This window comes from Amyelois transitella, chromosome 22 (assembly GCF_032362555.1).
Source record: "Amyelois transitella isolate CPQ chromosome 22, ilAmyTran1.1, whole genome shotgun sequence".
In the NCBI taxonomy this organism is placed as follows: domain Eukaryota; kingdom Metazoa; phylum Arthropoda; class Insecta; order Lepidoptera; family Pyralidae; genus Amyelois; species Amyelois transitella.
This window is the reverse complement of record NC_083525.1, coordinates 3,363,853-3,379,611: the sequence shown is the minus strand read 5'-3', so window position 1 is coordinate 3,379,611 and position 15,759 is coordinate 3,363,853. Positions and strand designations below refer to the sequence as shown.

The following is a 15,759-nucleotide window of genomic DNA, read 5'->3' as shown; positions in this document are numbered from 1 at the left end:
AGGTAATTCCTGTTTTAAACATTAGAGTAGATTTTTGGAGATAGCTACCTATATAACTAGGTATATATGTGGTATACATATATACCTAGTTATGTACTCTTATTTTAATATACTGCCTTTCGACTATCGACCTTCGTTCCATCAGTTGGGCCTGCCAAATTCGAAATACTAAAGTTATATTTAGACTTCGCTAAGGCTGGTCAGGGGCAGGCAGCCTCGCGGGGGGTAGGGACGGAGGGGAAGTTACCTACTTAGTACTATGTATGTGTGCATCTGTGTATGAGGCTCCACCCAACGGAGCCCCTTCTAGCTAAGTAACGCTGCGCGGAACTAGGGGACCGAACACCTGACCATATTCTGAATGAAAAAAAAAAACGCCAGAGTCGTAAAAAAAGTTCTGGATACTTTCAACTTTATCGATTTTTACTGCGTCAAAACTGTACTTGATAGAATAGACTGTTAGGTATTTTTCTGTATCTACCTGTCTATGTCCAATGGCATTCGAAGGTGAATTTATGACCAGTCGGTAAACCTACGAAATACATCCTGAAATAGATTCTGTTTCTCAAAAAATGATCAGCAACCGCCGTCAACACAGAAGCAACGTGCATTCCATGGAGTTTAATTTTTCCAGATTAAAATTTAAGATTAAGAATCGTTGCAAGGCACAGATTACCCCCGTAACCTGGGATGCAAGGAGTTAAAAAACATGTTTCACAAATTAACTTCAGAGTGTATTTTCGTTTTTTGCTTGCCGAACGTCGTTATAAAGAAGATAGGTACAAAAAATAATTGCGACATTATTGAATAAAAAGAAGCAAACATTGTTTACAATGGTATTTTTAATTAAATAAAAAAAATACATCATTTGCGGTTCTATAAGTACATTAACAATTTAGTAAACCTTTACCAAATCAACATTCCAGTCTGTTGACCTGAGATCAGAAATAAATAAGATGAATCCTGCGCGGCGCGACGTGGCGCCGGCTCTGTGGGGCTGGGAGGGCAAAATTCACTTCAAATTATTATTATTCACTTAGTCAAGAATATAATCTAAGAGTTTCTTAATTCCGTAATTTATAATAAGATAATCTTAGTCATAATTAATTTATTATACATTCATAATGGAAAGTATCTACCTAAAATTTAATTATTTTACAATAATTTGAAAACACAGCAGTTGATCTATTTAAATTTAAAAAAGGCGTGACACATAATTCATAAAATCAGCCTATAAATACGAATAGCGATTCTGCAATAAATAAAGACTACTTATGGAAAAGAAATGCAACTTGCGCGACTCACAATGCACTTCCCTGCACACCATTCACTAATACATCATATACATCAAGGGTACAGATCTATCAACTTTGTGACATTCAACAGCATTTATCAGTACGCAAGTTGCGATACATAGTGCTAAAGTAAAAGCCTATGATGCAAAACTCACAATTCGATTGATATCTATGTAGTTTTATACATTGAATTTACAACTTATGCTATGCTGTAATTTGATTTTATTAAAAATAAAATTCACACTTATTCCATTAACTACATTGTCACTATGTCTCAGCTTGCAACATGAATATTTAAATAGTGTTTATAATGTATGATTTAGTTCTATGTACACAATACTGCTTGTGGTGGTTAGATGCATCAAGGCTTGTAGGCGTCCGCCGGCTCACGCCCTCCTCTTTACTGCTATTTCCCTTTCGCGGTAATGGTAACTGTGGATTTCGCGGGCTGCGGGATAATAGTTATTTCGTCGCTTATTTTTAAAGGCTTCAGCAATGAATCCTCCATGGGCTTGGCAGACGTAGTTTTAGTTTTGTCCATCACACGCTTGGCGACAACGCTGTGCGCAGAGTATACGTGATTTTCAAATTGTTTGTACATGCCGAACGTGGCAGTGCATACTGTGCACTTATATGACAAATGAGCGGGCTTGAGTGTCATATTATGGTCGCGAGAAACGTGGTTCAGTAGTTTCCACTGGTACACGCGGCCGCACACGGGGCAGCGCCCTGCATCCTTGCCTTTGTTGGCCGCCTCCTGCATAGAGCTGGTCACCAAGCCGTGCGAGCCGAGAAGATGACGTTCTAGACCCTGGTCTGTGAAAAACCTAAACTGACACTTTTGGCAGTTTAGAGGGGGTCGGTTATAAATCATTTTAGGATGGATTTTAACTTTGTGAATCCATTGCATGTGATTTCTCAGCTGCTCTAAATCCTTGATATAACCATCACATATTTCACAAATGACGAATGCCGCTTTCGAGTTTTGTGTCAATTGTGAAGAGGAAGGTTGTGGCGGACGAGGAAGTGGGGTGATGGATATCTTAGGTGTGGCTGAAGCATTATTATTGCCTAGATTGTTTTGAATCAGGGGATAATTAGAAATTGTGGTACCCGGGGGAGGATTATTATGCATAATCATGAGGCCGCTGCGAATGATAGGCACGCCTGAGACGGCGGCTGGGCGCGGCGTGGACAAGGGAGGGCGCCCGCGCGGGCGGCCCAGCACCGGCATGCCGGGGATCACATTGCCCATGTTTAGTGGAGGCCTGCCGAGGTTCATACCTACTTGGGATCGGCTAAAGTTGGACTGATAGGGGGCCACCATATTGTTACGCGCACGGGTTAACTTTGGTATTTTCGCAGGTGGCTCCCACTCTAACGGAGGTCCGAGATTAAATTCTGGCTTGAATTTCTTAGCACAAGCGATAAGATGCCTTGCCAGTTTGGTTTTGCTGTTGTCCTCAAAGTGACAATTAGCACACTGTTGGTAGGCTGGGGCCCTTTCCAGCCTGCCTCTGATATTATGCTCGGCCTCCATGTGAAATAGAATGTCATGGGGACTCCTAATTTCAAATGCACAAGTGTTACATTTATAAATATTGTTACGCATATGAGGTGCTTCTAAGTGATGGGCCATCACTAATATAGACTCTGTCTTAAAACTACATATTTCACATCTCTTCATTTTTAAAGCATATGGAGCGTTTGTTCGTTTGCTGAATTCTAAGTTTTGAGTTAGGGAAACTATGGCCCCTTCTGTGGCCTTTGTGCTACGTCCAGATTTCTTTTCCTTATATAATTTACGATTTTGTTGCTTTAGTAGGTCACTTTGTACAAATTCTTGTACTAAATTTAACCCAATGTTGATGAAGAACTGTCCCAAAGTACAATCGAAGTAGCTATCAGATTTTCCTGATATGCTTTTCGGAAATAAGCCCATAGGGTCTCTAATATTGGAGTCATCTTTGTCTTTGATAACAACGGTGTCATCGTCACTAATCGGCTCGTCTTCAGACTCTGTACTTGACTCGCCATCCCAGGAATCATCATCTTCCTCAGTTCTTTGTTTTCTTTTCCGTTTTTCTGCTTTCTTCTCCTTAGCTCCCTCAGTTTTGGAACCAGCTTCTGGCTCCTCTTCCACTTCCTCCCCCCTTTCGATCCTCTCTTGCCGTTCTTTCTCTTTCCTCTCTTTTTCAGCTTTCTCCTTTTCTTGCCTTTCTTGGTCTTCCTTGAGTTTTATTTCTTCAAGCTCCTTGCCCAATTTATCCACAAACTCTCTAAAAGGCTTGATAGAAGGCTTTTCATAAACATAAGGAACAATGAATGACGGGGCTTCCACGACAAACATGTCATCTGTGAGGGAGGGCAATATATTGGGCTGTGGGGTGGGCACACTGTTAGCCTGGGAGCCTTGGTTTAAAACACTAGATTTACAACTCACTGGTGTTATAGTGGTTCCACGGGCAGCAATGCTCTGGCACAAATTGTGAGCATCTAAAACACTTGATGAAGGTTTACTTGATATAGAAGTCTGGCTCTTCCCAGAAAGTATAGAGTTGGTATCAATTATAACAACAGTAGGCTCCTTCTGATCTCCGTTGCTGTTTGACTGTTTGTTTGCCAGTTCTGCTAAGCTTTTAGTATCATTGATTACAATTGGTTTATTTTTATGTGATTGGTTCAGAGGATCCTCCATAGAAACCTCTTCAATATCTGACTCTTCCTCACCATTTTCCATCTGTTCTTCTTTTTTCTGATCTATTTGCTTATTGCTATGTTGTGATTCTTCAGAACTGTCATTACTGTCTGAACTTGAGTTTGAAGAGTCATCATCATTGGAGACTCCGTCTCCGGCATCCTCTTCTTCATCACTGGTAATCTCATGGACTTCAGGGCTTGGTGTGCCCCCATTTTGGCTTTGAGGATCATTGCCATTTTCATTTTCGTTCTCATTCTCAGAATCACTGCTGTCATCTTTGGGTTGGCTTCCTTGTGATGTATCGTCGTCGCCCTCTGTTCGTTCATCTACAATAAATAATTTAAAATGTTAGGACAGCTTTAGAAAACAAAAATAAACTGTACAATGTGTAGTGTTAACAAAACACTAAGTATCATTAAACATTTGGTTAAGTCTTGTTTTTGTAACCTACGAACACATAACGGAAATATAAAATATAGATTGAACAAAGACGTAAAAAGATTTCTTGTTTTTGAGGCGAAGACGCCTAGAACTCCAGAAAAAACTGGATAATCCAAGTAACCTAAATGCGGCAAAACCAACGGTAAAACGTCAATTATATGCTCAAGTTAAGGTTTTATGAATTGGTTAGGCAAAGCTGTGATGAGATTGCTCCAATAGCGTCATCCTATCATGTGGTGTATGGACCGCCATATGGGATTCCATGGCATTTCTCCGAAAACCTTATGCGAACTGCTTCATTAGCATTCACTGAACAACAAGGTTAAAATTATTTTAATTAACAAGTGTAAAGATCAAATGCGTACCTGTAGCTGTAGAAATAGACATTTTCTTGCGATTTTCGTATTAAAAACCGAAAAATATTACAATAGCACAGTAGCGGAAACCAAACCAAATCAAGCTGTCATTTAAGAGGTTCTTAGCGTGTCACGTTCCGAAACCACCATTAACAAGTTAGATTTTTGTTATTATTTTATAATTTTTTTGTAAAATGCATTATTTATTTGTCTTTATGAACGTATAATAACAAATTTAACGAAAACATAATAAATATGATGCTATTACTATTTCAAATTAAAAAGTACTCAAATTATCCCGAGTGTAACATCTAGCGTTCACTATAAAAGACCCTTACTTAAAAATGGTAGGAATGAGAGGGAGCCCGGAGGGGGAAGGACGCGGTATTCCATATTGGAAAGATTGGAATAAAAAAGCGGGAAATTTAAAATGAAATTCCAGACATTGGAAATATTCCATTTTTACCAATTTTTGGGAATTCGAACAAAAATAAATTATTTTTTAATGTAATTATATTATTTTATTAATAAATATATAGGTAAACTCGAATATTCGCGATATGGTCGATAAGTTATGCTTGTATCGATGTATCATCTCTTAATTTTGTTAAGTTTTTCGTAGTTTCTTACAATTCAGAAATAGACATTTTACTTAAAGAAAAATATATAGTTATTTTACTATTTAGCACATACATGCATATAATCACATCTATTTTCCTCGCGAGGTAGACAGAGCCAACAGTCTTGAAAAGACTGATAGGCCACATTCAGCATTGGCATAATGATAGAATCGAGATTCAAAGTATTAATAAGTATTAAGTATTTTATTTACTATAATGTATTTATAAATATTATTATTTATTGAATATTCAGTTGCTACATTTATATTACGATTATTTTCCTTAACTACTAAATACTCGTATGACCTACTAATGTTAACATGGTTTCAACTTTAAGGTCTAATAGCTAAACCAATTTTGATGAAAAAAAATTATGTATTAATTAACCATAACCATAACTTCAGCTATTGAAGGAAATATATTTTTTGTACAATAAAATTTAAAAAAGCGCTGATCAATCACTTAGTATAGGTACTTATCCTCAATTGATACCTGCGCTCCATCCTTAGAGAAGGTATGTACTTAATTATCTTTGATCAATTTAATTTTAAATAAAGGCGCGTTAACTGCGCTTAGGTCAACTTTTTACTACGTGCCTACTACTGTAAGCAGATAGCAAATTGAGGTGTTAACAAAAATAGCTGAATAGTTTTAAGAATTTACATGTTTTCCAAATTCTGTTTACAAAATTCTTATCATACAATATTTTTATAGATATATCATAAATAAAATTTTATATAAACTATACCAAAAAAATGAACATTTAAGTACATTCATATTATCATTAATAAATACATAGTATGGGCAAAATAAACATAACAGATTAATCTTCATCTTCTTCATTAGGGACTTCAGCAAAGGGATCTACCATGGCATTTCCATCAGGTTTCCTTATAACTCCCATTTTCTCTGCAGCACTTAAACACTTTTGGGCTAATTCTTTTGTTTTAGCCTGATCTGGTTCTTCAATTTTGGTCAGTGCCATCAATATCTCCATCACATCAGTTTCAAATATTTTAAAGGCAATGTCTTTATCACCTCTGATAATATTATACAGCATGTAGGCTCCTCTATACTGAATCTCCTTGTCCGGGTTGGCAAGTAAGCACCTCAGGGTTTCTAACCAAGGCTGAACATCCATAAGCTTCCTGCAGCATACTTTGCTGACTGATGTTAATACACACAGAGCTCCAGCTGCAGCTTTCACTGTATCAACATCCTCCTCTTGACAAAGGATGTATAAATATTTGGTTTTATCATTGTTGCCCTCATAGGTTTTTATCACATCTTCAGACTGCACCAAATTACATATACACTGTGTTGCTGCTCTTATTAACATTGTATGGTCTTCATACAAGTAGTGCTCAATTTTGGACAGTCCACCTTCTTTGAGTATCCTTTTCCTTGTTGTCTCATTCATCCCAGCCAAGTTGCAGAGAGCCATTAGAGCTTCAAAGTTCTCCAAAGCACTGCATTCTGGATGTAGAAGTGCTATCAATGGCCTGACAACTTCTAGATTTCTTTGTCCAGGAAATGCTACTTCTGGATTAATTGTGATGCCAATTCTAGCCAATGCTTGAGCAGCTTGTTTCTTTCCCTTGTCAGTACCTTCTAATGCCATGGGAATCAGCACTTTAGCACCTCCTTGTTGAACAACTATACCTCTCAATTCTTGCAAACTACAGATTGCATTGAAAACTCTGGCAATAAGTTCTCTGGAATTGTGACTTTCAGTTTTTGAGAGTGCAACTAAACCTGATGTGACTCCAGCTTTAGCAAGAACTGTTAATCTCTTGTTGACAAAGTCCTGGTCATCCAGTTCATGCTGCTCAGGAATGTGATGTTTAGCAAATTTGGCTAATTCCAACATTTCAGGCAAGACTTCTTGTTTTTCATAAGCATTGCATAAATTGACAAGTGTAGTTACAACACCATAAAGAGATGACTGATCTCCTGATCTAGCTAGTTCAATAAGTGCTTGAATAGCTGCTCTGTCATCAACCAATGCCTCCTTCACATCTGCATCAAGTGTGAGGTAAGACAGACCTTCAGCAGCCCATTTCCTTGTATCGTTGTCTTTGGCTGGATTCACCAAAAACTTTCTACATGCTTCTGCCAATTTCTTAGTGGAACCATCAGCAAATGGCCGGATAGAAGCATCATCTCCACCAAAACTTCCAATTTTACAAAGTCCAACAAGCGCTCTCACTCTGACGGCATCATTTTTACACTGATATAACTTTTTCAAAATATCCACACCTTTATTGATGATTGATCTTGCTTTATCTTTCTTAGATGCAGCAGCAATAATACATTCACAGGCCACTTTCTGTTGTAGAGGGTCATCTGTCTGAGCCATCACTAAGATCATCTCCAAAATGCCTTCTTTAGATATAACATAATTTCCAACATCCAAAGGTCCACGTAGTAACGAAGTAATTGCTACTGTCACTCTGACCTTCGACTCCAGATCAGGAGACATCAATTTATCTTTTACAAAGTCATCCACCTGATTATTGAAGCGTTCCCTAGCTTGATCATAATACATATTCTCATAAATTCTGGCAAGACATGCTGCAGCAATAGTCCTTGAAGAAGCAGTAATGTTCATGGCAGACTCATACTTGTATTCTTCCAGTTCACTGCATACTTCCAATAACCGCTGCAACCCTTTTATCTCTACAAAGCGTTCAGCCCAATTGATAGCATTGTAGTGGCAGTTCCTCATAATCAACTCCATTATAGCATCTCTAGCTAGTCCGGTGATGACTGCATTAGTGATGGAGTAGGTCAAGCAAGTTAGAAGAACATCAATTTCACTTTTGTTTTCCTCACATAGCTTAGGATCAGGTTTTGTCTCTTTTTTGGTGTCCATTCCTGAAAATGCATTTAATATAATCTGAAGACAATACTGAGCTGCATTCACCCTTTCTTCATGGCTACTGTCTATGATTTCAAGAAACCAAGGAATGCCAACAATTTTAATGATACTCCTAGTCCTCTCTGTATTCCTCTTGCACAGCTGACTGATAACCCTTACTGCATTGCAATAAATATCAAGATTCTTTTCTATCTTTAGTAACTGTTGTATTTTTTGGACGACTCCATTTTTAATCATAATTTCAGCACCACTATTCTCCTTGGCCAGAACTAATAAATTTGCCATTGCTTTTTCTCGTTTCTCCTTATCTTCACCAAGCTCAAAAGCAAGCTTGAACATCTGTTCGACTTTGCTGCTGGTCTGCGCACTCTGCCTCGCTCGTTCTTGGACGATTGCGTGCAATCGCGAGAGCATAGGTTGCACCGCCTTGTTTGTAGGTTCAACTGTAAATATTGTTTTGGCGTCCCTGTAAGCTTCTTCATAACGCTGTAGGTTTTCCAACGCTTGTGCCCGACGAAATAGTGCCTTGGGGTCTTCAGGAATTATTTTCAGAGCTTCATCACAATCACTTATAACCTTATCGTAATCTTTAGTTTTCAGGTATGCAGCTGCGCGGTTTTTTAAGTACGTAGCCAAATCTCTACTGTCTTTTTCAGCGAGGTTAATTGCCTTTGTGTATAAACTGATAGCCTCGACGAAATTATCCACTTTGAATGCCTCGTTACCCTTATTCTTGAAAATTTCTGCTTCGTCGTTATGAACTCCCATTTTTGTAGTTTTTGTAACAATTATTAAACTTGATGCAGAAAGTTTCTCGGGCGACTCTTTTATACTACTGTTGAAGAACCTTCTGGTAAGATCTGGTAGGTTCCTCTCATGTTTATGAGCCAAAATAGAAATTTATTTTTGATCTCCAATCTCCATATGTGGAGTAGGTATGCGTATGTATATACATATTCAATGACAACAACCGTTCAGAAACTAGATTAAATTAGGCAAAGTAAAGTAACAAAACTAAAGTTGAAAAGATTTAAGATATAAACAATGAGCACATGCATAAAATGAAATAAAAATTGAAGACTGAACTAATTATAACTTAAAGGTACCTATGTATCTGACCTGACAAAAGAGAATAAAACCTACACCTGAAACCTGACCCATAACTAAACTGATAGGAATCTTGGTTTCTAAACCGACGCACTTAACGATTTTAACTTTTAACATGACAATGACACGAAACGTCAATTCAATATGGCCTTTGCAAAGACTGAGGCAAAAACATTCTATTGGGCTCCCAGAGCTTACCCTGCATACATAAGTTAGCAAGCTTAAAAGTAAGTTGAGATACCTAAGTAATGTCGCTAGTGGCGTCATCACTAAAGTCACACCACAACTGTCAATCATAGCGAAGAAAACGACGCGCTCAGCCAATAGCAGCGAAGAATCTAAATCGCGATTATAAGGATTTCACGGATAGGAGCATCAAGACAACCTCCGACCCACCATCGTCGGAGCTGCGGTTCCAGACATTATACCTAACCTGTTGGAAGATTTTTCCTTGGGTGGCGGTCGAGTCGAATCATTAATCCCGCCCGCTAAATATCTAATGTGGTCGGACTCTCGTTATTTTGCCATAATTTCAAGTGCGAAACTCACAATACAATACAATGCAAAGTAATGCGATACAATAGAATAACTCTATTTTGCATCACTATCATGTAGGTATTAAAAAAATAGTAGCAGGAGGAGACTTATCATTCAAACCGATCTCTTCAAATATTTAAATTGAGTACAAAACTTCACGCAGAGAAAAAATAAGCAAGTAAAGCTGAGTTAACTTATAGCTTTAATCTATTTTCTAATATTATAAACCTAAACATACTTATAATATGGATGGACACTGAACCAGAGCTTTAAGTGAGAAGGTGTGAAGAAAGAAAATGAAGTTGATTTAATGATGAAACTCACAAATTTTATCTAGGCATAGTCGCTGCGAACCGAAGACAGCGTGAGAGACCCTTGCTGGCGGGGACGATAAAGGAGCGCAGTAGAAACATGTTGCGGTGACGTTTTAAGAGTATACCTTGCAACTTGTTTACGCATAAAGCATCTTTTTTGACATCATATATTAATATCTGTGCCACAGATTATTAATTTTAACTTATAGCTTTCCTCTGTCAAATCAAAAGTGAAGCGAACAGGGTTGCCAACTTAGTGGAATTTCCACTAAATCTGGTGGTTTTGACTTGCCTTTTAGCGAACAAATATGAGTTTTAGTGGCTAGTGGATTTAACTAGTGGAATTTAAGAATTTTGTATTTTTTTTAATTATTGGTATAACGCCTATAAAATTCACTCGTATCGTTGTTGGAGTTCAATTTCTAGACTCATCAATCAATAATTTGCCAACCATCAATTTAGTAGTGAGTAAAACGCCCAAAAGGACCGGCATCCAGGCCAGAAACTGTTAAAAAAATTACAATACATTATTATCGGAGATATCCCGTGATTATCGGGGATTCCCCGTGTAGGAGTCTTGGGAAATCCCCGAATTCTCTCAAATATCAATCAATCACTTTACGTTCGTGCTCGCTCAGTGCGTTGGTGTTCTTTGTTTTGTTCCGTGTTTCATCATTGATCAATGACATGCCAAAACCACAGTATACCCAAAAGTTTCGGGGTTCTTGGCTTCAGGACCCACATTTAAAAGATTGGCTTCAAGTAATTGAAAGATGGCTTTTCCCAAAAGTCTCAAGTGCCACAACATTTCATTTCAAACTTAATGTCTCTGAGAATTCGACAACAAATTTGTGAAGGCTTTGTGACTTTTTATTGTCAACTACTTACTTTAATTTATGATCGTAACGAATTATTTTAAACATCATTTATTTTTATTTAATTGTAACTAAACTTATAACAATTTGTTTATTCTGATTAATTTGAATATCTAATATTTGCCGCTTAATCCACCAACAGCGACATCAGGTGCAAATTTCGACACAACAGAAATAAAGTTAGTGGAAAATTTAGTGCTTTTTTTTGATGGTGCGATTTTTTTTAGTGGATTTCTAGTGGTTTAAGAGGTCGATTCTAGTGGGGAGGTTGATTTGATACGTCGTTGGCAACACTGGAAGCGAATTGCGATTTGTGCAACCCTCGTAAAAAAACCCAATTCCTCGTGTTTGAAGGAATTATTCACATTGCTTAGATTTTTCTTGTAAAAAATGGCTTCAATTAGTTTACTGAACCCAAAAGCTGAATTTGCTAGGGCTGCTCAAGCTTTAGCGGTCAACATATCTGCAGCAAAAGGTATTCAAGATGTCATGAAAACTAACCTCGGTCCTAAAGGAACTATGAAAATGTAAGTGGAAAATTTAAATCTGTTAAGTGGTTAATATTCGATCGAGTTATTTCACATATGAATGTTACATTAAATGTCATATTTTATTTTTTATTTTTGTAAGAACAGTGCAAAATGGTTTTCAAAAATCATATGTCTGTCACTTCACGTGATTTGTTTCCTATCATCAGTTTCACTCTTCAATAACCATCCTGTAAAACCATTCTATTAAATTGTAAAACTACCCTATTTAGACTTTTAAAGAAATATTTAACATAATCTTATAATAAACATTCTTCAATGTTTTGGTTCTCATCACATTTCTTGTTCCTTGTGAGAAGCCTAAAAACATATGAAAAGCTAGGTACCTATATCTGCGCGAATTTAGCGCTTCCTATAAAAGAATACACTTTTTTGTTTTTCGCAAATTCCACAGAAATTGTATTTTTACTGGAATAAAAAGTACCTTACCTATGTCCTTCTCCAGATTCATAAATAATTATATGATTGGTTCAGAAGATAACACATGAAGAGAGTTATGAATGTGGATGAAGCGAAAGAAGTGTGCAGAGATCAGAGATGTAGTCTCTGCCTATGCTTCTGGGAAAAAGGTTTGATTTTTTGTATGTATGTATGTAACTTTCTGAGATTAGTGCATACAGACAGAGAAAATAGTGGGACTTTATAACATGTTCTGAAAGTGATAGTGATGAAAGTGGGATTTTTAATAGAATGTATTCTATTTGAGGTGGACACAATGTTTTTGAAGAACACATTACTTGCTATGACAGTGTCTTTTAAAATAATAATCTTTGTGTGAAATTTTAGGTTGGTGTCTGGTGCAGGTGATATTAAAATCACCAAAGATGGCAATGTGTTGCTCCATGAGATGCAGATCCAACATCCGACTGCCTCATTGATCGCCCGTGCCTCCACTGCACAAGACGATGCCACTGGAGATGGAACCACCTCCACTGTCCTCCTGATTGGAGAGCTCCTAAAGCAGGCTGACATTTACATTAGCGAAGGTTATTTCGATACTGATTCATCTTGTTATATTTCAATATAAGCTCTTACCAAAAAGGATTGCAAAAAAGCCACTACGCCTGTGCTGAAATCTCTTGACTGACATTGACCAATTAAGCTATTGGAAGTTTCTTGAATATTCATATACTAGCGACCCGCCCCGGCTCGCACGAGTACAAAATTCGGAAATAATTATACATAAAAACCTTCCTCTTGAATCACTCTACCTGTTACAAAAAACCGCATCAAAATCTGTTGCGTAATTTTAAAGATTTAAGCATACAGACAAACAGACTAAAATAGCGACTTTGTTTTATACTATGTAGTGATTATTTATACTAATAATTACATTATAGTATAATCATTCTAAATATTCTAAGATTACTTGGATTTTGTGATATCCTATTGTTGATGTTTCTCATGAAAATGTCTTCATTTAAATTTAATTTTGTTGTTGGTCACCAGGCCTAGAGATGGTGGCTGGTAATCTGTAATACGGACATGTCCAGTCCACACATGCATGGGGAATGTTTTATTGTTTAGAATTGTATTATTTCTGTGTGAGAGAAGAAAATAAAGATAAATACAAATTTGTATATTGCCCTTGTTCAAGCCCTCCAAGAGGAAGTGAAGAATTCTTCCAGTTCTTTCCAAATTCAAGCAATTTTTATTTATTACAAGGGTTTTCATTTTCATATTGTTTTTTTTACTAGTATGTTTAACATAATGTATTCCACAGGTCTTCACCCAAGAATCATCACTGAGGGTTATGATGTAGCCCGAGCAAAGGCATTGGAGATTTTGGAGTCTTTAAAGATACCCATTGAAATTAAACGAGAGAGTCTGCTCGACGTAGCGCGCACGTCTCTAAAGACCAAGGTACTGTTAAGTTAAAATTGTTTTGTAACAGAATTGTGCTTTTGACGAATGAATGAAATATTAAAAAAAATATTCAATTCCAGGCACATTGTGTACATAAACAAAAAAAAAGAAATATACATGGTTTTATACCGGGATCCAATCCAGTATTTTGTTTGTTATCTGAAATCATGAAGGATATCCTCTCTTAGTGCCCTGAAGAACACCTACAAGCCAAAGCCTAATTTGTCCAGTTTAAAGTAGTTGTAGCGTGTTGGAGTATAATATTGGAACTCTTTTGCCGATGTAAACATGATAGCTAAGAAATAAGATATTGTAAAATTTGACGAATTGCAGTTTTAGTAACTGTCGTACATATAAATTTTTAACCAAACTACTGATATTTGTACCCAGGTGCACCCGAGCCTGGCCGACGTGCTGACAGCCGCGTGCGTGGATGCCGTGTTGGCCATCCGCACGCCAGACAAGCCTGTAGACCTTCACATGGTGGAACTCATGGAAATGCAGCACAAAACTGCCACTGAAACCACTCTTATCAGAGGTATTATTCTATTTCAAATGCATAGAAACAGTTTTTTCATGGATTATGGCCTTGAAAACTTCATTTGTCAAGACGCCAGTGTGCAACTAGATGTGAACGAAATCATGATACAATTTAATCTTTATCAAACTCACATAAATTCCGCCGTGCTTGCTTCCACTTGCCCGGATCTTGTAGAGCATTCTCACCGCTTTGAAAAGACCATTCTGTATTGGGTCAATCAGGTTTTTGCACAAAGTCACTGCCGTCTGACACAACCTTTGCAGTGCAAACTAACTCGTATTGCATCATGGCTACACATACAGTTTGCTAAATGTAAATCTACACATTGTATCAATCACATATCATCAATAGGTATTGTAATGGACCACGGCGCGCGCCACCCCGACATGCCGAAGCGCGTGGAGAACGCCTACATCTTGACCTGCAACGTGTCTCTGGAGTACGAGAAGACAGAAGTAAACTCCGGATTTTTCTACAAGTCTGCGGAGGATCGCGAAAAGCTGATTGCGGCCGAGCGCGAGTTCATTGACCAGAGAGTCAAGAAGGTAAAAGATGGATCATTATGTAAATAATTCTCTGTATTGGAAACCTTCTCTACAAATCTTTGGCCTATTAGATTCTGTCATCGTTGTTTTCTTTTGTAGCTTGCTAAAATGTACACTGTGTTTATATAAAGTTATGTCATTCCAGATTATTGAACTGAAGAAGAAACTCTGTGATGGAACTGACAAAACATTTGTTGTCATCAACCAAAAGGGTATTGACCCTCTATCTTTAGACGCTTTCGCCAAGGAGGGTATAATTGCGCTGCGCAGAGCCAAGAGGCGTAACATGGAGCGCCTGGCGCTTGCTTGCGGCGGCTCCGCTATGAATTCTGTCGATGAGCTGACTGAGGAGAACCTTGGATATGCTGGTTTGGTCTACGAACACATCCTCGGTGAAGATAAATATACATTTGTTGAAAAATGCAAAAATCCCCAGTCTGTGACTATTCTCATCAAGGGTCCTAACAAGCATACACTGACACAGATCAAAGACGCCATCCGTGACGGCTTGCGAGCCATCAACAACGCAATTGAAGACAAAGCCGTGATTCCGGGCGCGGGCGCCTTCGAAATCAAGGCAAACATGGAGCTGCAGAAATTCAAGGACACAGTCAAAGGCAAGGCTCGTCTGGGCATTCAAGCTTATGCCGAAGCCCTACTCGTCATTCCAAAGACCCTCTCTGTAAACTCTGGTTATGATGCTCAGGATACAATAGTTAAACTTCAAGAAGAGGCGCGGCTAAGCCCGGATCCTATCGGTTTGGACTTGAGCACCGGCGAGGCTATCAAGCCAGTGGACATCGGTATCGTTGATAATTATGTGGTCAAGAAGCAAATCATCAACTCTTGTTCGGTGATCGCTAGCAACCTTCTCCTTGTTGACGAGATAATGAGAGCAGGAATGAGCAGTTTGAAAGGATAACTGAATATTTGTGAGACCTTACAAAAAGTGCTTTATCTAGCAATAATGCTTTATTAATATGAAAATGCATTTCCCTTACTTATTATTCTTGTATTGAAAACGGTATTGGGCATTGACATGCCACTAACATGATGTTTAATTCTAGTAATGCTATGTAATAAAATTAAATATACCAAATCGTCTAGTTTTATTATAAAGTTTCCGAACCCA

At 37.8% G+C, this 15,759-nt stretch overlaps 3 protein-coding genes across 3 annotated transcripts; 1 reads left to right on the top strand and 2 right to left on the bottom strand.

Annotated features, from left to right (window-relative positions):
- Positions 1-822: 822 nt before the first annotated feature.
- Positions 823-4,987, bottom strand: LOC106140440 (MOG interacting and ectopic P-granules protein 1). Its single transcript, XM_013342031.2, has 2 exons — positions 4,803-4,987; positions 823-4,322 (listed from the first exon to the last, which is right to left on the bottom strand). Exons 1-2 carry the CDS (start codon positions 4,822-4,824, stop codon positions 1,702-1,704), a joined length of 2,643 nt encoding a protein of 880 aa, XP_013197485.2. The 5' UTR covers positions 4,825-4,987; the 3' UTR covers positions 823-1,701.
- A 732-nt stretch (positions 4,988-5,719) lies between these two features.
- On the bottom strand, positions 5,720-9,265 carry LOC106140443 (protein unc-45 homolog B). The gene has a single exon (XM_013342033.2). The coding sequence runs from the start codon at positions 9,060-9,062 to the stop codon at positions 6,237-6,239; it is 2,826 nt and encodes a 941-aa protein (XP_013197487.2). The 5' UTR covers positions 9,063-9,265; the 3' UTR covers positions 5,720-6,236.
- A 2,123-nt stretch (positions 9,266-11,388) lies between these two features.
- On the top strand, positions 11,389-15,726 carry LOC106140439 (T-complex protein 1 subunit zeta). The gene is made up of 6 exons (XM_060950607.1): positions 11,389-11,654; positions 12,462-12,661; positions 13,399-13,538; positions 13,932-14,079; positions 14,434-14,627; positions 14,773-15,726. The coding sequence occupies exons 1-6, from the start codon at positions 11,518-11,520 to the stop codon at positions 15,547-15,549; spliced, it is 1,596 nt and encodes a 531-aa protein (XP_060806590.1). The 5' UTR covers positions 11,389-11,517; the 3' UTR covers positions 15,550-15,726.
- The last annotated feature ends 33 nt before the right edge of the window (positions 15,727-15,759 follow it).